Genomic DNA, 20,005 nt, shown 5'->3' with positions numbered 1-20,005 from the left:
GAGGGTTCTATGGAGTTGAGTTGAACGGTAGGGGAGAGATCGTGGTGAAATCAATTCCAACGGCGATTGAATTTCCGCCGATGCTACAGAATCAGCGGAACATTACACGAAACATTACGTAAATCCGGATAAGTTTTCGAAGCCTCTGGTCGATTACACGTGAGCCATTCAACGAAACGAAAAGAACCGACTAGTTTCAATTATGTGGCTGGACAAAGCTGAAATTTTCTTGATACCGAAACTTTCGATTTATCGTATGTTTGGATTACTTTGTACACATACACAGCAGATGGGAACGAAATACGAACAAGAAAATTGTTCAAGCAATTCACATATCGCTTAGTGCACGCTGCTGGTGCACATATGGATCAAATATCAACCCTCTTTGAGTTGTTATTAAATTTTCTTTCAATTTAGAGGCATTCATATTGCACGTACATCTGGTATGCTTGAAAAGAGCGCATCGGAAAGGACCTATTTGTCGTCGAGAGACATAGCTATAAATTCGTGATATTTTGAGAATAAAACCATTTACGTCGATGTACACTCGAACAAAGGTATTCGCTTCTCCATTCCTTCGATTCGCTACTGTGGCAAGGTGACTTCCTCCAATCGACTGTCACGTTTCACTGCGAGCCCTTATCGATCGTATGACGGGGAGCTACATAATCATATTTACGTGCATAATGTTGGACACAAAGCGAGCGCGTGGAAAGGAGCAGTTGCCGATCTGGGATTAACGCAGCAATGGGTCGACGTAAGCAGCGCGCTTGTCTCGATGCAATGGAACACGAATTTCAACCTAATAAAACGGAAATCTCTGCTTTCAGCCCCTCAGTTCGATTCAGCGAGTTGAAGTTTTACGATCTTCGTCGTCTTGTAACTGCGTCGGCTAACCCTGTCGAGGAATTCGAGTTTTAAATCGGAATTTCAAGGTTGAACGAGTTGTTCGATCTACAGGAAATTAGTAGAAAATTGCCAGACATTTTATTTATCGGCGAATAAAAATTGCGAATCGATCACGATATGCGCGATTGAGCAGAATAAATAAAAAAAAAAAAATTGTGCCAATGGAGAAACAGCGTGGACACGATCAAAAATGCCCGAATAACTGAAAAGCAGCCGATATATGTAGCGCGTTTCGCGCGACTGATTTTAATTGCGCTGCGCGGCGGATTACACGAGTAGAAAAGCGGACCACTTTGTACGATCATCGTGATAATATTTAGAATGCTAATGAATCCGGCAAAGTAGCAGAACGCGACGAACGTCGCTATCACGAATCATAATTCTCATCGGCTCTTAATTTGCTTGTTGAGTTTGCGTTTTTATCTGGCAGTGCTATTTGTTATTTTTAAGCGAAAACACTGTGTTTATTCGTTAATAATTTACGTTAATAACTTCGTCCATTTATTCCGAGAATTTATACCCATTTATTCAGAGAAACGCTGTGACAAGTCCAAAATCTCGACCGACGATTATTCAACTGTTCCTTTTACACGATTTTCAAGACTCCGTCTCGTGGTTCCTCTCGATCGAGACACGCGTCGTGTCCCGGCCAAGAACAATGCTTCGTGCATTCCTCCGGTTTGGCACGTGTGTAAGTACACTTACACGAAACACGAAGATGAGGCTGTAACGTGCAGAGTTATATATAAACGGAGGGACGAGAAAGGGAGAGATCTCTCCGGTAAGAAAACGAAAAACCGGTGCAAATATTTACACCGTCTATTTGAAGAGACGATGGAACGCATCGACTGGGCTCATCTCCTTGGATACGATGTAATAATTGGCGTAATAACAGACGATCACGACGAAAGAGAGAGGCAATCTCCACCGGAAGAATTTCTTATCGTCTAGACACAATGGTAGTCGTTTCTTGCTCGACGATCATCTTTCCAACGACCAAACTTTTTTCTGCGACATCTCTGCCGTGAAATTACACGATCGTCGAGGTTCCTCTTTTTCTCCTTCTATCGTCAGGAAAACACGTAAATTTTCATGGATTGAAAGGACTCACAGAGAGAGAGAGAGAGAGATTAAACGTCCACATCAACATTGGTAAATTGGCGATAATTTTGTAAAGAAAATTTTCAGACGAATCGTCGAAAAAAGCGAGTCGAGGTTGAGAGCAGAATCCGAATAGCTCGAACATCGATGTTTGCTAGTCACGTTGAATAAGAAACGATGTTGTCGCATCCGAGTATTTCGATGAGATTGCACGCAAATGGAACAGCAAGAAGTTAGAAACAAAGTTGCATTTATCGAATATGGTAAAAAAGCGTAAAAAAGCGAGTGGTTTCGGATTTCTAAATTATACTCACATAGAGAATCGTTCTCACTGCGTTTCATCCAACTTCGTTCTAAATCTACGAAACGCGATTTCTTTCAAGCCAATCTTTCATCGAATCTATTTTCTTGAACGGTAATCGTCGAACGATCGAATTTCCTCGTAGAATTCGTTAATCCTCGCCAGCGGCACATTACCACGGACGAACATAAATTCAGAGTTGGCTGTGCGTAAAAGGTTGACGAGGAACGAGAGGCTGGACGATGGAAACCTTTCGCGTAAGCCAGAGAACCGACCTCCCTGCGTGAAACCTATTTTCCCGGGCTCGTTCCCTGTGGGATCGCTCTCGGTGGTCTAACTAACGCCTGGCCGCAAACAAGTTGTGACTATTTTGAGGGGATTCCTACGATGTTTCGAGAGAACCATCCCGCGATGATTGTACAGAGGAAAATTCGTTGGAGGGTATCGATAGAAGTGCGTCAATGCAAAATGGACATTTTAATTAAAGAACAATCTCTGTAGCAGGAAACCATTTATCATAGTTTCTATCTAATTTCATCCAATTTTCCATCGAAAATTATTAAACGAAAGTCACCTTGAACGAGCTCGTTACGTGGCGTAGAAATAGCGCAACCTTAGTCATTTTGTTCAAACAAATATAAATAAAAGTACTATTCTAGCAGCAGAATGGTTTGCCAGTATGACGCATGAACGTCATACCAGGCCAATAATTAAAGATTCCCGTCAAACTTTCCGATTAATTCAACGTTGGCTGACAATTACTCGGCCTAGTTCATATGTCATTTGATGTGCGACGTTTGGACCGTTTCCATGGATGAAAATTCGATTTGCTACAATCACTAGCATGCATGAGTCATCAATTATTACTCGCATGTAACCGTAAAGAATCTTAAAGCGTAAAGAACCGTAAAGGAACCGCTGATCTTCCACGATCGGAAAGTGACTCATCCTTTAGTTCGGAAAATCAGTCTTTAAATTTAGTGACCGATCACCTTGCGCGTTGAAACAGACTGCCTTGAAAGTATGTCGCAGAAAAAAATACGAAGACGGTACGTTTACAGAAAATCTGGCAAAATTTCAAAACTGCGTTTCCACTGTAAATAGTGCTCGAACGAGGGTGAAACTCGCGAACGTTCGTGAAAAATATGTTTCTTAGATTTCGCGAGAATGACTCACTTACATTATGCGAAATTATCGTGGTTTGAAGTAGATATATTTCTTTACATATACGTATTTAAATGGAAGAATCTCTATTGGAATTTACTTCTTCTTAATATAAACCAGAAGAAACAGAAATTTATAATGGAAGCATCTGCGCCAGAAATAAAGGAAGTATCGTTGTAACGAGAACGTCGAATCGACGTTGGTTTAAGAACGTTTCATCAACGCTATAAAAACTCTCATACTTGATCTATCGTTTAACCGTATCTAATTCCTCGATCATGGAGCTTTTTCCACGAACTTCCCCACCGTGACTTTTTCTCATCAGGAAGACGGATTACGAATCGCTATTTTCCTCGGCATTACACAGAAGCAGCTCTTGGAGGCTCCACCAGATGTGATTTCGAAATACCTTACAACTTCGATGACTGCGATGGCTAAAAAAATTCTCAGGTTTCAGAAATTCGCTTTTCGTTAAATTTTGTCCTAAAGAAACGCGAAATGAAATTATTACAAAGATACACGTAACCGATTATAAATTGGTTCCAGTTATCTCGAGACTATCAGAGTACCAATCTTCGACGGCGATGACTAACAATGAGCTAGACGTACGTCGCGGTTGTCGGAAGAACATTGACTCAGCGTCGAGACACGTACGTTGCGAGCCATTCGAAATTCCACGAATATTCCTCGCCGCGTCGTAAAAGCCGCCAAACACGCTCAATATTTTTCACCTTACCCTCTCACCCCCTGACACTCGTGCATCTTTACCGCCACGTGATCGCGGACTTTCCCTCTCCATCATCGGTTACGGGTTTAGAATAACCCAAAGCTCCGCGGTTCGGACCATTCGTGAGTTCGATCTCGAGTTGCTCGCGTCTCCTTTCTTCACGGAAACTTCCTTTGGGAACCGACTGGCTAAGAGAAACCGACGCGCAACTTTCATTGAGTAATGGAGGTCGCTAAAGGTGCGTGCTGCTAATTTCATTTGGTACACGATCGAATCCCTTTTTACTTATCTAACTCGATTTCCTTCTGTTATTTACGTTCAATCTGTCTTATTTATTTCACTTTCTAATTCTAATTAACGCTATCAGTCATTTTCTGTGACTCGGAATTTTTCGAAATTTGTAAGATACGTTCAAAATAATCGTGAATCAATACATCGGACGATGTATTAAGATAAGAATTTGTTCGTTTCGACAGTGAACGAAAACGCTGGTAGCCTTGTCGAACAGTCGATGAACATCACGGCGGAATCAAAATCCGTCTCCACCATGAAATCCATGGAGAGCGTACAGACCAAGTCCGTGATCGAGTCGTCGACATCCATCAAGTCCGTGACCTCGTCGTCGACGAGGGCGCAGCAGTCCATGGAGTACGAGGAGACGATCGAGTACAGCGACTAGATCCATTATCGTCACACCAAATCACAATTTAAAAACAACAAACGGATACCCTTTTGACGTCGTGCCACGCAGGGGAGAGTTGACACGCGGTATTTTTCACTCGGCTCCAGCTTCGATCCACGTACGATATTATTGTGTTCTCCCGATCTGTTCCAACATTTCTATGTGAAAAATTCGAGAATGAAATAGCCGATGGAAGACACTCGAGAAGCTAGTCGCGTTCTTGTCGACTCCGTCACGCCAGCATGGTTCTATCGAAACGAGATTCAAAGGAAATACGGTTAGTGCGTGGCAGAGAGTCTTTCCTCGTGTCTTGCATGTTGATCTTGGATCGAGCCAGGAAGAACGTGCGACTGTGCTATAGAAGCGGTAGGGAACAGAAGGAAAAGTACACGAGTCGAGTCGAATAGCTGATGGACGAGTCAAAGCGTTCACGGCCTTTCGAAGTGGCTTTCAAAAATAACCACTCTCTTTTGCACCGCATACCTGATAATGAAAATAAGAAAAATAAGAAAATGAAGGAACGTTTGGAAGCCTCGACCATGAGCTCTGGCTCTCCTCCAATCGGCGCGGTTCCCCGCCAAATAGCGATTCGCCCTTTCCTTTTCTTCCTCTAAGGATCGTCCCTGATCGTATCACCGATCCTCCTTTAAATACGCAAGCCTCTCCATCATTGTCACGACTTGATCCCACATTTCGTTGCAAACATTCGATTATCTTTGTATAATAAAGTTTCTAAGATATTGTACTTTGGTTCGTTCAATGCCGATCTCTCACGTTCCCCATCTATAGCGAGCGTTATTGTTGCCGTTTCAGAATAGCAACGAGATTGCTGGTTACTTAAGCGACGTGCTTTCAAAAGTAAAAAGGCAGCTCGTCGACATCCATGCCCTTCGTTGAAAACCGTAAGCTGATTCCACGGCTATCTTAAATCCTCACGGAAAAAGAAAAGAAGAGAAAACGCTTGGAGAATCGTTGAACCATTACGTTTTGTCCATATAATTTTTCAGAGTTTTTTAAACGACTGATTGCCAAAAATTTGCTGGAAACGACGCAACAGTAGTTTCGTCGACTGTCGTTAATTTTCACGTCACCCTTAAACTTTCGACCTTGGTGGAACGCGTGCAGCAATTGCAAAAGAAATGTCATCGTTCCTGGCCATGGCGAGTCATGGACGTCCGACAATTCAGCTGGGCTCAACGTCGTTTTCGAGATCCAATTAAACGACGTTAAATGAAAAACGTGAAAAAGGGGCGATACGACCGACGTTTCCCCGTTTACGATTGCTAATATCTCCCCCTTGCGAGAAACGTATTCGAATTAAAATAGAAATCGACCCGTCGACGAAAGCGAGATTTCTACGCGATCGACAAAAGTTACTCAAGCCCTTCTCATCGACCGCTTTATTCCATTTGTCGAACAATCGAGAATATCTCCGTTTAGATATAGGATACGATTATGTCATAAAAGATAAAGAGGAAGATTTCTTCGTGCATTTAAAAAATGAAGTTGTAGTTGATTCATTGTCGGCAGCGACGAATTAACTTGTTCGCCTAGTGCGTAAATTATCCGAATGAGAAGGAAAACGAAGATCGTTTGTTAAGTGACAACAAGTAGAAACCGGAAGTTCAAACAACGGTGATACATGCGAAGATTTATAAACGTCATTTCTCAAACGTAAGAAACAGAGAGAGAGAGAGAGAGAAGTCTCGTTTAAAGGAACGAGAGAGATGAATTTGCTCAACGAAATATACAGGGTGGTTGGTAACTAGTGGTATAAACGGAAAGGGGGTGATTCTGCGCGAAAAAAAGTCGAAAATATAGAATAAAGATTTTCTTTTTCAATTTTTTTTTTTTAATTTTTCCATCGAGACACGATCTACAGTGAGATTGAATTCAAAGTCGATTTTCTCGAAAACAAAGCCTCAAACGAAAAATTTTTATTCTATATTTTCGACTTCTTTTTTCGCGCAGAATCACCCCCTTTCCGCTTGTTCCACCAGTTACCAACCACCCTGTATATGACAGTACGTTGGCTTTTATTAATGCACAATTCGGTATCAAAAACTAACGTTGAATTTTGCGTACCGATTTAACTTGCATGGCAAATTTGACTGCAAACGAATCACTGGGTAACAATTTGTTGAAATACACAATACGATATAAAGTGCGAAGTTAACCGTAGGAACTCGATTAATTCACTTGTTGTTGCCGAAATTAAGTGCCACTCTCTTGTGTCTCAGCGGACGCGAGCGAAAGTTTAAATCACCAAGGTACGAGGATTTTCTCATTTACGACTTCTAGTTTAGGAAAGACAGCCGTCTAAACATGGAATGCCGTGGAAGAAGTTTCCATCTCATCGACAAGCGTGATAAATACGCTCGAAAGTCCGTGAGAAAATGAATATCAGGAAACCATGGAAAATGTCCAGAAATGAATTTTCCTTTATCTCGACAGGATTGCAGAATTATGCGCTAAAAATACGTAGTTGGCAATTGATCGCTGGCAATCGGAAGATCGAAATTTGGAGATTTTAAATTTAGTTTGATACTAATAGGAGGTTGATATAGGAGCCAGAAATTTCATCAGCGTTTTCATTCGTGAAAAAAATAACTTTCAAAGTATACGGTTTGGCCATAAAGCGACTCCTTATAAGAAACAATTTTTTTCATATTTTGTAACATAGCCAAGATATATCAGCAGGATAAAGATATTACCTGCGCCGCGTGTATGTGGAGTTTCTCCCCATGCGTGGGCATCATATATGAAGCTTGTAGATTTTTGCAATCTCGCTCACTGTTTTAAAACATATCCTGATGAACGTCCATTAACCGAGAATCATAATCGAAATTATTTTCCACTTCGACGTACTTCCTTGCGTGAACGTTCACTTTTTAATTCTTACCTAAATGTCTTCGTTAGAAAAGGGGCCACGCGTTTTAACGTGATCGATTTGTCAAGGATTTTATCACGACGCGAACGCGATTATCTTATCGAACATAGTATCTGGAACGCGATCCCCAAATAAACATGCCTTTCCTGCGCTTATCACCGGCGAATTAAATTTTCGGCATGGTAGCTCTGATTGTCATAAATTTTTATCGTGACAATCAGTTTAACGGGAACGAAGTACAAGCGCCATTCCCATGGGTATGAACGATTTTTCTCTGTCAGGGAAGGGAAGACTTATGGCCTCTCGTAACGAAAGTCGAAGGCAAACGAATGAAAGCGCGAACGTAGCGCCACGATACTACCTCTACCTCTATCCGGTCGGAAATGTCATGGGCTCCATGGTTGCTAAAAAAAATGAATTTTCGAGAGACGAAAGCAAAAATCAATCGATCTTCTTTCATGACTGAAACAGCTTGTTTCATTAAGAGCGACTAGGTCGAAGAGATTAATTTACAAAACGAATAATTTAAACGACTATTATCGCGATGCTAATGCGTAGAAATTAAGGATATAGAGATCGATATCGTTGGACTGAAATATATCGTTGTAGACGATGGCCGAGGTTGGCTCGAAGGTATTAGAATCATAATAGGGAAGTCGACAAACGTGCTCCATTAATTCCGTTTCCGCTGAATCCTCTAATACCCCCGAACAAGTGTGAAAAATGATGAGGCGAGAGCGATACAAATTGGGGGACAAGTAAGCGCATGATTAACATACTGTAATTGAAATTACGGCAGTCGGATTCGCTGCCGAATGCCTCTGGAAAATATATATAATACAAAGAGCGTTGAATCCACGTTGTATTCGATTTCTGTAAAAGTTGGAGAACAATAAAGTTTTCTGGCAATATTATGATGTCAAACGAAATATCGATGTTTTAAATTCACATATTTAGTGGCTGAAAAACCAAGAATGAATCACGTCGCGATGCAATTAATTATTAGCAGGGCAATGATATGAAAATTGAAATCGGTCTGATAAGTTAAATCCCAGTGATAGAGAGTGATCGATGGAACGAGCATGTCGCGCATTTTGCCCGTCATTGTTCTCGTTCTAGATCGGATTCAACGCAATTCAATGGAAACGAAAGGAAGCAAGAATACTGATCCTGCATACGGAGGGCCGCTCGATTATCGGCTTTGAAATTCCCGAAATTGTAGATCGTTCGATCGTTCGCTTCTATTTAAAAAATATTAGAACGCGATATGCTTCAAATTTTTCTGCTCTATCCATGATATGCTCTGCACAATCATGGCACCATACAAATTCTTAATTTTTCAATTTTCCTACGTTTCGCTTCAATTATTTCCTACTGAAACATACTTATAACGAGTTTTCACAATCGCATACACAGAAAAAACATAATTCTTAACAAGGACTAATTACCTGCTGCTATTGACAGAAGTGTTGCTCCTGCTACGTCTCGAGATAATCGAATCACCACGATTAACGACGCCTTTATGTGTGATGCTGAATGCCCGAAGTCTATATAGATCCTCTCCGGCTCTCGGATTGTACGCTTTCTCTGGTAAACTATGTACTCGCGGCCTGATGTGATCTGGCACTGAAACATATTGATAGACAGTTAATTAAAGCCAGGCTATTAGTTCAAATAGGCGAACAAACAATATAAACACATATCGCTTGGATATTCGATTAATTAGATAGTTATCTTCGTTTTGCATTTGCTGCCTCGGTTATTCGTCCTTTCGAATTTCTACGAACGTAATGAACGTCAAATAAATCTCTTAAAAATTTATAAGACAAATATATATGTGTACGTAGGAAGAGCAGTTTTCACGCACGAAGACAAATAGGGAAATTTTAAGAATAATTTAATCGAAAAATGCTGTAAAAAGGTACTACAATAGGACTGTCCTTATCGCACACCAATCGAAGACTGACTCTCTTTCCGCGTACATACGATTCAACAATCGCGTCGGTTCGCACTTCAAGATACTTTGTCTTACCGTGGTTAACATTTCTACATACTTACATACATATTGGAAAGTGACGAGATCAATTTTGAGCCAGGATTACAAGGACGTTTCATACGTCGCGTATTGTACGTGCACTTTTTCTGTTGTACGGCTGGATGAGTGTCTTATACGCTGCGTGTTACACGCCGATACTAAATATTGTATCGCATTGCCAGCGTGCTGTGTTTCCCGCGTGCGACATGCGACAGCGGCGTAAAGAACGTCTGTGTAGTTCCAGTCTTAAAGCGAAGGGTATGCGAAAAAAAAGTAAATAAACCGATGGAAGAGTGAAAGGCAAAGAGCTTGATAAGTTCACATCTGGTAAAAAGAAACCCTCGATCTACGTTAAACAAACTACCATCGTTTTTTTTTTTCTTTCTTACTTTTGGAAATTCTCCAATTATGACGTGACGCATAGTAAATATACGAACAAAGCTTTCGAAGCTTCGAAGGCTTCCCAATTTCCTGTTCGAACAGCTTGCTAACTATTGAAACGCTTTTTCTCCCTACTTAGCAATTTTGGTTCGCTCTTCTTTCTTCGCTCTTAAAATATAAAGGGAAAACTGTGTTCGAGTCATCGTTTTGTAATACATGAACTTGAAAACTGTTTACAATAGCCGTTTCAATCACCAAAACTCTCGAATTCAAAACGAAAATTCCATTCGCCAGCCCTGTAAACTCCGCAGAATTTCATTCGCTTTTTCAACGCGGTTTAATGCAACTGGTTTCCAACTAACTTCCATGGTATACCATCCTATTCAACTTTTTCAATATTTTTCTGTGGGCTCCATCGCATCGATAAATATTTATGTAGGTATAATGTAGTTTAACCGAACGACTATAATACGCGAAGAATTATAATCTACGTCACGTTGCATGTACATATATTTGAATAGAAGTATTACTTAGCAGAAATGCGAAATGAAGGGGGACCTTAACGTTCGGACGTAATCCAGTATTCAAAGGGTCTGCGAAATACCATAACAGACCATGGGTCTTCGTTCAGACCACGGTTTACAGCGCGGTCGCAACCTGCTCATGCATACTACATCAGATCCTATGAACCACCCAGGGAATGGCCAATCGTGGAATAAATTTCTGCTCAGAGTCTTGCAATTATTTCTATAATCTTTTTATTTATATATCCCTTTATTATCGAGTTAATTAAATCTTCAACAGAGTCCGTACCCTCGGATACATTCAAAAATACATCTACCACCTACGCAATACGTGCTATTCGTGGTTTCATCCACGATAAGTCTGTTTCATCTGTTGCAACGAATAGTGTTCATTCTCTAATTTATATCGATAATATCAATACGTTTTAAACTCTCGTCTATTCTGATTTAACAATAGAGATATCGTACTACTGAGCCACGAAACACGTGCCACAGAAACAAAAATGAAAAAATAGACCTTTCCAGATTCAAAAACTATTACAGCTAATACTGTATCGTTGTAAGTTTGTAAAGTTTTTATGAAAAGTTGTGGATTGGTCATTTTTGATCGTTCTGGTAGTTCGGATGAATCGAAGTGGCCAAAAATTGCACGATCTCCTTACTATCTGTATCCAATAATGAATAATCGAATTCTTAGTGGACGAAGCAGATGAAAATGGCAGCTGAGGAATCGTTGCGTCAAACGAACGGCCGCGGAAGAAATAATTTTACCGGTAACCTTGCACGAGCAACAGTTCGTTAACATACAAGGACAAGTTCCAAAGGTGGATGAAAATTGAACCAGGAACACGTGGCGTACACGACGACCGACAAAGCGGGCATTTAATGCGGTTACAGGTCGACGAGGCACTCAAGAAGTTCGTCTCCCGAGCCGAGTATCTAATTACGGCAACGACACTGGCTAAAACTTTGCCTAGTCGAAATTAGCGGCAAGTTTTCATCGATTCGGAGGGAAATTCCAATGTCCTCGAGCAATAGGAAGCTTAGACGAGCAAATGGGAGCTTCGATGACTATCATTTGGAACTACGAATGAAATCCGATCTCCCAAGGTATTTCGGAGGTAGGTCGAGAAAAGATAAAGCTCCCGCAAATTGAGAAACAGCGAGAGCACAGATTGAACTTGTTACTACGCTCAGACCGATCTAGAAATAAGAGTACAACGAGGCAAATACAACGGAGGGATTCGATGAAAAAGTAGTACAAGTGCATCTTGCATTAAAAGCGAGATAAATAGAGAAAACAACATATTAATTACGTAGAGAACTTTGTCACGTTTGTATATCTCTACTAAGCTTTTAGAAGTACGTGTAGTAACGTGTTCGAGGCATACGGATTTCTCTGTTAGATTTTACCCTTATTTAGATTTTTTGGCAATTAACAAAAAAAAATTAATAATTCGACGAAAACAATCAAATCATAAATTTTATGTCAATTCTTTGTCAAGATAATCAAGCTTCGAGTTAACTTAAATCTGACTCGCAAACATTTTCGGCTCGTTTTTTCTTTTTCTCTGAATTAAAGAAGAACGGTAGTTCGCATGAAGCTTAATTGTCCACAATTTAGATAAAAAACACAATGCCCGAAGGCTTTCTCGAAACAGAAGCAGCACAAAGAAGTAGAAGGCGGTGAATAATTAAATCGGACGCAGAGGAAATGACGAAGCCAATGGAGAAAGCAGGAAGAATCCCGAGGCGTTCGAGACAAAGGCGACCCGTGTCTGACCTAGTCCGTCCTATTCCACTACGTTTATCCTATCGACGTATATATCATCGTATCGCATCGGTTCGGCTCGTTTTATACACGTTTTATCTGAGGAATCGGTAACGGTAAATGGGAATATCACCGGACTCGTTCTTCTCTCTAAATATTTGCAGACTGGCAAAAATACGTCGAGGAATTTTTGCCAACAAAAATTCGCAATATTGCGCGTGCCACGGAAAAGAAGCCGATCATAAAAGCATTCGACAAAAACCACGCTATCAAAGAACAACGCTCCCGACTGGCGAGCGTATCTGAGCATGTACATTTCCGCGATCATTTTTCCCTCCTGAAAACGATTGTGTCGAACGTTTTGTTGTCGGTTATCTCCTGTACACCCACATTTCTAGCGCTTACTCGTACTTTTCCTCTTATTCGCTGCGTTATATTTTATACAGAAGGCCATTTCTCCGCTCTGAGATTTTTTTCATCGTATTGGTTAAAAAACAAGAGGAAGAAAGAAAAAGGAATGGAAAGAACGATGTGTATTATCATTTAACTGCAAATATTTATCCTCCGCTTATCGTTAGATATTTTGTATATTTAAATCTCTCATAAATAACTATATAAACGACTGCAGTCTAGTTTATCATCGTGCATATCGTGTTTATCATCATAAACATGGGAACAATAATTTACATGTCGCATCAATTTTCTATTTCCGACTAGTACTCTCGGTTATTAATGAGAATCCGCCAGCAGTCGGGAAAAAAACTCATTATCAGACGAGATTATCATGGCGATCTACGAGAACGTGTCTCATTTTTCCGCGTTCCCCTCTCTCTACTGCTATTTCTCCACCGGAATGTAACTGGTTGACCAACACGGCATCCTAACATCGCTAATCCTAATATCACATGTCGACGATGGTTTTGTTCCATCGACAGAGGTCGTCGTTGGCTTGGTTATTTGCGGAAAGTATTTACCCAACGGACGTCGGCCGCGTAATTAATTTCCGCCGTGCAGATACGGCCGTCTCGGATACTCCTGGGTAATCTGTCAGTTTGATACGTTCCGCAGCTTCAATGCCGCTAGGAAATCCATTCAAGGGCAGATCTACAAGCTATCCCCACCGCGAAACATCGACGCACGGGGGCAGGGATTACCTTCGCGATCCTGTTCGCGATATTACCTAACCCCCTCGATGGTTCTTCAACCGAAGGAAGCGGAGGAACCTTTCCTTTTCCACCCTCGTTGTGTTGAAACGCAGATGAAAAAGCGTTTTCAATGTAAATGGAGTTTGAGCTCCGTGGCATCTACGCGAATGCAAAGCGATCGAAGTGACTGAATTTTTTTTACTTTCCCTTGTTTCTCGTTAAAGCGCAACTACGTTTTCATGAACGAATAGACGTTAGATATTGGAAAAATTCAAGATTTAATAGCTTCGTTCAATCGAGACGAATTTTCATAGGGATTTGCATGATTAGTCGATGAATGAACGAATTCGGCAAGACCACGTTGAACATCGTGATTGCACGATAGTTCATTCCGCGGCCAGCTGTTAGATTCAGATATAAGGTGACATAAACATAGACGTGTATATTTATTTCGTTGGGGGAAACCTCGTTCCACATTCGAATTGCGTATCGAAAGTTTTAAACCAGGACAGGCAGCGCGGTGCCGTCGCTGCTTCCGATACCATTCAATGTAAACAGTAATGTACGATTAAAAACGCCGGTAACAATGGTCGATCTGATAACTCGACCCCGTTCTACTGAATCAGCCGCTCAATTGTTACGACTCGGTTACAAAAATTGACAGGAAGAAAAATATCGTGAAAATTCCTACGTCTAACTAAAAGCTGGAATGCCTGATAAAGTTATACGAGTAGATATAATTCTCTGTCATTTAAATTGCTCTGAAGAAAGAAAGATCCAGCAATGATAACAATTTCCGACCATGAAACACGCACAGTCTGCTTTTACATAATAATCCATCAAGCATCAAAAACATATTTAATATAAAAGTTATTATACCGCTGCTGTATATACCAGTGAACACGAAAAGAATTTCATACATTATAGAAACAAAAGAAATAACCGCAAACGAAGTATTAATAAAATGCTTGAAACGTGCTTTCATAACCACGATCTTAAAAACCAGAATTTAATAAGGTAAATTGAAAATTGACTGGAAAATGTCAGCCCTGTATACAAGGTAATCCAGCTGCGTCTTTCCACTCCATCTTTACGACGTCTACCACCTGCCACCATCCACCGTCCTTAACCGCGATCAACGACCAGAAGACCGAAGAAATATCGCGTTCGACAGCCTTAACGATGGAAATACGTGCTTACCGGGTAGCTCCAAGAAATTGGAGGTCCTTCGTTGCCTGGCGCGGGGGTGAGCGCTGAAGTTCAACGGACCCACGTTCTCATTGCTGACGTTCGACAAATTGGAGCACTGGCTGTCGCGGGAACCCCGTCTGGACGCGAGGTAGGCTGCAACACAGAAACGTCTCGGGCAATTTCATCAAATGCCGGTGGGGAATTCGCGTCGCGTACAACGTTCAAAGGGATCTGTCGCGAATAAAGGCGATCTAGAATCCCTGGTAATTGCTCGACGCCGTTCTTGATGCTCGTGAAACGCGCTCGTGAACGACGATTCCTCGCGACCATGGCGATGACCGTTAACCCCTGACTTTGAGCCTGTTCCAACGCGTGAGCAAAAGTTGCGCGCCTAGCTCAAGGGATTAAAGATCGAACGGTATTACAGAATTAATCGCTCGAAATACGGGGATCAGCCTTTCGTTCCCGCCGGCAAAAAGAAAGTTGCCGATGGCAAGGGAAAAAAGGAACGCGAGTGGGAAAGGATACCGGCTGGAACGAATAGGACGAAAGCTGGTTTTATTCGCAGCCTTTAAACGAAGATCCAATTGGGATTGGTAAGACGGTCTGGGGAAAATGATTACGTCGAGCTAACTTTTAGTTTCTCGGTAGCCCTTTCCTTTGTCTGCCGCGTGACGAGATAAAGCACAACGCGAAAGGCCGAGTAACATATTATGGAAAATACGTGACACGAGACTCGAAGAACAAAGCGACTAACTCTGAAACGCACGGGCTAATAACGACGTTGTTATTAATTCCAGCGAAGCGGAGATACGAAGAACATCATGCACGGTAAGATGGTTTAAAGCGGTGTAATTATGATCTCTATGCCGTGCAGCCGCGAGAAAACGGGGACGAAGTTTATACAAAACAGAATACTCTGACTTTAAGAACAATGGGATGTTTTAAGCGGTAAGCAAATTGCGTTCTCGCTGGTACCAACGAATCGAGAAGCGCGCCTGGCGTTTCCGAAATATATGGAAAATTCCACTCCTGTTATCTTTGACGAATCTGATTTCTTCGACCAACTGTGTCACGTGGCCGAGTCGTTGTTCACGTTTAGCTCGATTACGAAACAATTGTCGTCGATTACAAATTGATTAAAAAATTTAACTTCGGAAGTCGCGTGGCTCGTTACCGTGTTGCACGCTTCGAACGACTCGGGGGAATCAGCGCGAGATGCTACCAGCATTAATTAAAACCGATAATCCTGCCATCGCACGTGACATTGAAAAGAAAAGGAGGGGAGAGGAGAAGGAGGAATCGGTAAAACCGATGGAGTAATGGCTAATGATTTTAATCCTATCGACGATCCCCCTCGTTGATCGCCACGCGAGAGAACATTGTTCCGCAGATGCTTCAACGATTGAATAATTAGAGGTGTCCGGAAAACGATGTATCTCATTACGAGATAATATAATTTGCGATTTCACTGGACACGAGACCCGCCCACGCGATAACGAATCGATAATTAACTCTCTTTCCCTCGTGCAACGATAGCCCCGTTAATTGAATCTTTTCCGCGCTCGTTGCACTTTGCAAAGTCTTTTAAAATACGATTCCGGAGATTCTTTCGACGAGAGAATTACGAGTCGACGATACGCTCCCGAAGATTGACCCATTTTGATCCAATAAATTTTCAATTAAGACTTCCATGCTGTTTTTAAGCGAACTTTTGACAAATACAACAGAGAACAACCTTATTAATATCCTTCGAAAAACTTTGCTGGAAATGAATTTTATATCGTTCGAGACTAACAATAAGCGTACCGATGTGTCGCCTTGTGTCATGATTTATTTTACTCACCGAGACCACCCTTCATGGAGCCTCTTCTTCGAGGGCTAGAGAGCAAAGTCACCTCCGTATCCGCGTCCCCCATATCAGTCAAGTCGCTGGTCGATCTCCTCGACATATTTTTTCCATTTCTCCCATAAACATCCTCCGTGTTCTCGCTCTGGCTCTTGCTAGATTCATTTAAGCATCCTTGACTGCGATTAAAATGACTGCTCTTCTTGCTACCCTTCTTACTATTCGGACTGTCATTTTTATCTCGGAAAGATCCTTCTACGCAAGACGTTCCGGATCCATTAGTCTTGTAATTCACGTTGCTCTGATGATCCATATTCATTTCAGAGTGCTTTGGACTAGACGATCCGTGAGTCAAAGAGGTGACGATAGTCGGAGACATGGGATTTTTAGAACCACTCAATCCGAAACAACAACTTTTACGATGATCGAAAGATTTCAGGTTTTTGGAACCGAAATTCGAGGAACTAGGAGACCTGACTGGCACTATGGGCGAGACAGAGACCGGACTCCTTGGCGGATAACTCATAGTCTTCCCTAAATTTTTTCTACACTCGGAGAATTGAAAAATAGGAGATTTTCTATTCGGTGAGTGCAACAGGTCCGGGGTCGGGCTCTTTGGACTCCTACATCCCCGACGAACGTAATAACTCGGACTTCTGGGTCCTCGATCGGGCTCGTTCAATCGTCCAAACTCCTCGAAATCGAAATTTGTATTGGGTGTCTCCGGATAGTATTCCGGAGGGAACTCAAAAACCAATGGCGTGCCCGGCGATTTGCTCACAGACAACTGCGTGGGACTTCTGCGTCCACCGATCGGGATTTCAGGTAGTTGCGGTAGCTGACAGGGACTTCGCGGGGATTTTAGATGTATCGATTGTCCGGGACTGTTTGTCGCCATCTCAGCTCGATAACTCGATGAGTGTCCCTGCTATCTCTTTTGAACCCTGCTTGTCCTTCGCCTAGTATTTTTTCTTGCCTTCGTGATTTTCTTCTCTCTCTAATTTACCAACAGAAGGCAGAAAGCTCCTCTGCCATTGCGTTTCCACAATGATGATGAAACGCGATACTCTTTATTGTGCCGGCTCGCCACGGGTCTTCTCCGAACAGCGCGCCAACCTTCCGGAGTGGATTGAATTTTCATCTCCGCGCCCAATTGTCGAGTTGCTCTCCCTCCTACGATGGTTCTCGAGTCCTCTGCTTTTACGCACTGCTATTACGGAATGACGCGGTGATTCGGAGAATAGCCCAAAGGGTGAGAAAGGATCTCCGAGAATTCATCTGCAGACAAAGAGATTAAAGGACACGCTGGACACCTCGAACTCTTAAAAAAAGGATAGTCCGATGAACGCTTCGTATCACATTTGCAATTCGAAGCAGCCACTCAAATAGAAATCGAGAACGTTGACATTATCGTGCTATAAGAATTACGAAAATATCCTGTTATAAACATAGTACAAAATTTACTTTTCAATGGTAAATAACAACGTCAACGAGCGTCGAAGAGTATTTTTTTGCGATTGGTATATAAAGGACAGCAGAGATGCGAACAAGCTCTTGTTACTGACACAGCTACGGTTCCCTAAGGTTAAACAGATCTCTTCAAACACCGTGGACGTTTGCCTTCGCCATCGAAGGAAACCGAAGTACGGCAGCGCGACGATTCGCCTGGAAAACGATCGGCTTGCGGGGAAACAGAGTAAATAAAAAGAATCTCACAAAGATATTTTATTTCCCTTCAGCCGTCGTAAATTTCTTTCTCGTTTCAAACCAACGATAAAAGGGAAGCCTCGACTAAGAGAGAATCAACTCATCCACCGCGACGTTTTGCACAAATGCAAAATTTATATGAATACTCCTGCGCGCGGTAACGCGAACCTCTGCAATAATTTCCTAAAAACCGAGCATATCGCGTTTCCCTTTCATCTTTGCTGGTTAATTTCCAACCCATCTGAAATCAATATTACGAACTGTGAGCTCGTAGTTTCACTGTGCTTTCAATTACTTTTTATTTAACGGGATTTTAATTAATATGTGAAAATATTGCAATAAGTTACGAATTTAATACGAGTTATCGACAGGAGCTCGTGCTGGCGTATCTCCACCTAAAATAGTCGAACATCCTAAGTGCTCGTGCTTCAATTATCGTCCTCGATTCGACAAACAAACATTTGAGAGACTTCAATCTCACCAGTCGCTTCGGTTTGTCACCGAAGAATTAACCTGTTGATCGTAACCGCTCGAGAGATATCTTCACGCTACATTGTTCCAACTTCTTCGGTAAATTCCAAATTTTTCTCTTCAATCCGAACGATCTCGTTAGAGACCAACGACTCGCAGACTGCCGAAAATTGACAGCACGAGGAAAGCGGAGGACGTTATGTCGAATAACGGAGCACGAAACCACCGAGCTACCTCTTCCACAGAGGCTACCGCGTTACTGAGGGGTTGGAGCGTACGGACCGCCATCTCCACCCCGCCAGCGACTTCACCCTGCTCGACCTCCCACCTCCAGCGTCCCCGGGGCTTCCTTTCTCTTCGCACGTGTCTCTTTATCAATTCGATCCATTTCGCTTCCGTGACTCCTCGGGATCTCCGTACGTCACCAACTGATGATGTATTTCATCTTATCGTTGAAGGAATAAAATAACGGTACAAGTAGAGAAGCAAATGTCACGTATTAGAGCACTCTTTCGAGGTCCATTATTTTCCAAGAACAGCTGAGTTCAATGAAAGATAATGCTATTTAACAGAAGCTGTTTATGTAAGAGAATAAATGGATATCAGGGGAATGACGTCCGATTTGAAATCGATAGCGTAAATATTCCATTGAATCGATTTCCCTATCCACGTTGAAGATTTCCGCGTATGAATTTTGCTTGGTGTTTGATAATACGTTATTACCATTTTCGAAGAATGTTTGCCAGGGACCGTTGAACATACATGTTTAAGGCAGAAAGGAAAACAACGGGAACTAATTACTAATATATGAATTGATACATGTTTCACCTTAATATCAACAGACAGTTCGTATTCATAATAAACCTGTTGCCAAGAGAATACGAACTTGCGATACGATTTTGATATTTGAATTAAGAGTACAAACAGCAAGTTGTCCTTGCAAATCAGAAAATTTTGCAACGATAAACGTTACATCTCGATGCTGGCTTTTTCCTAATCCCATGCACGGTGAAGTTTTATTGGTACGATGGAAATTTTATTCGCTAAGCGGATGCAAAGGCGCGCAGCTTTCCCAAGGGAAATTGGATTCTCGTGTAAAACCGCAGATACTTACTAACGTGGCAACGGTCCCTTTAGGGTAATCGATGGTTCACGAC

At 41.9% G+C, this 20,005-nt stretch overlaps 1 protein-coding gene across 1 annotated transcript in view; it reads right to left on the bottom strand.

Moving 5' to 3' along the window:
* LOC100748406 overlaps nt 1–19,120 on the bottom strand; it is a 28,399-nt gene extending 9,279 nt beyond the window's left edge. Inside the window, exons 1-4 of the mRNA XM_003488602.4 lie at nt 18,859–19,120; nt 16,668–17,948; nt 14,831–14,974; nt 9,223–9,400 (exon numbers count right to left, since the gene is read on the bottom strand). Coding sequence (XP_003488650.1) covers nt 9,223–9,400; nt 14,831–14,974; nt 16,668–17,568 — 1,223 coding nt within the window. The 5' untranslated portion in view covers nt 17,569–17,948; nt 18,859–19,120. The remainder of the gene's footprint in view (nt 1–9,222; nt 9,401–14,830; nt 14,975–16,667; nt 17,949–18,858) is intronic.
* Nucleotides 19,121–20,005: the final 885 nt, after the last annotated feature.

The sequence above is a fragment of the Bombus impatiens genome, unplaced genomic scaffold (assembly GCF_000188095.3).
Source record: "Bombus impatiens unplaced genomic scaffold, BIMP_2.2 scf_0248, whole genome shotgun sequence".
Classification (NCBI taxonomy): Eukaryota; Metazoa; Arthropoda; class Insecta; order Hymenoptera; family Apidae; genus Bombus; species Bombus impatiens.
This window is presented reverse-complemented; position numbering and strand designations above follow the sequence as displayed.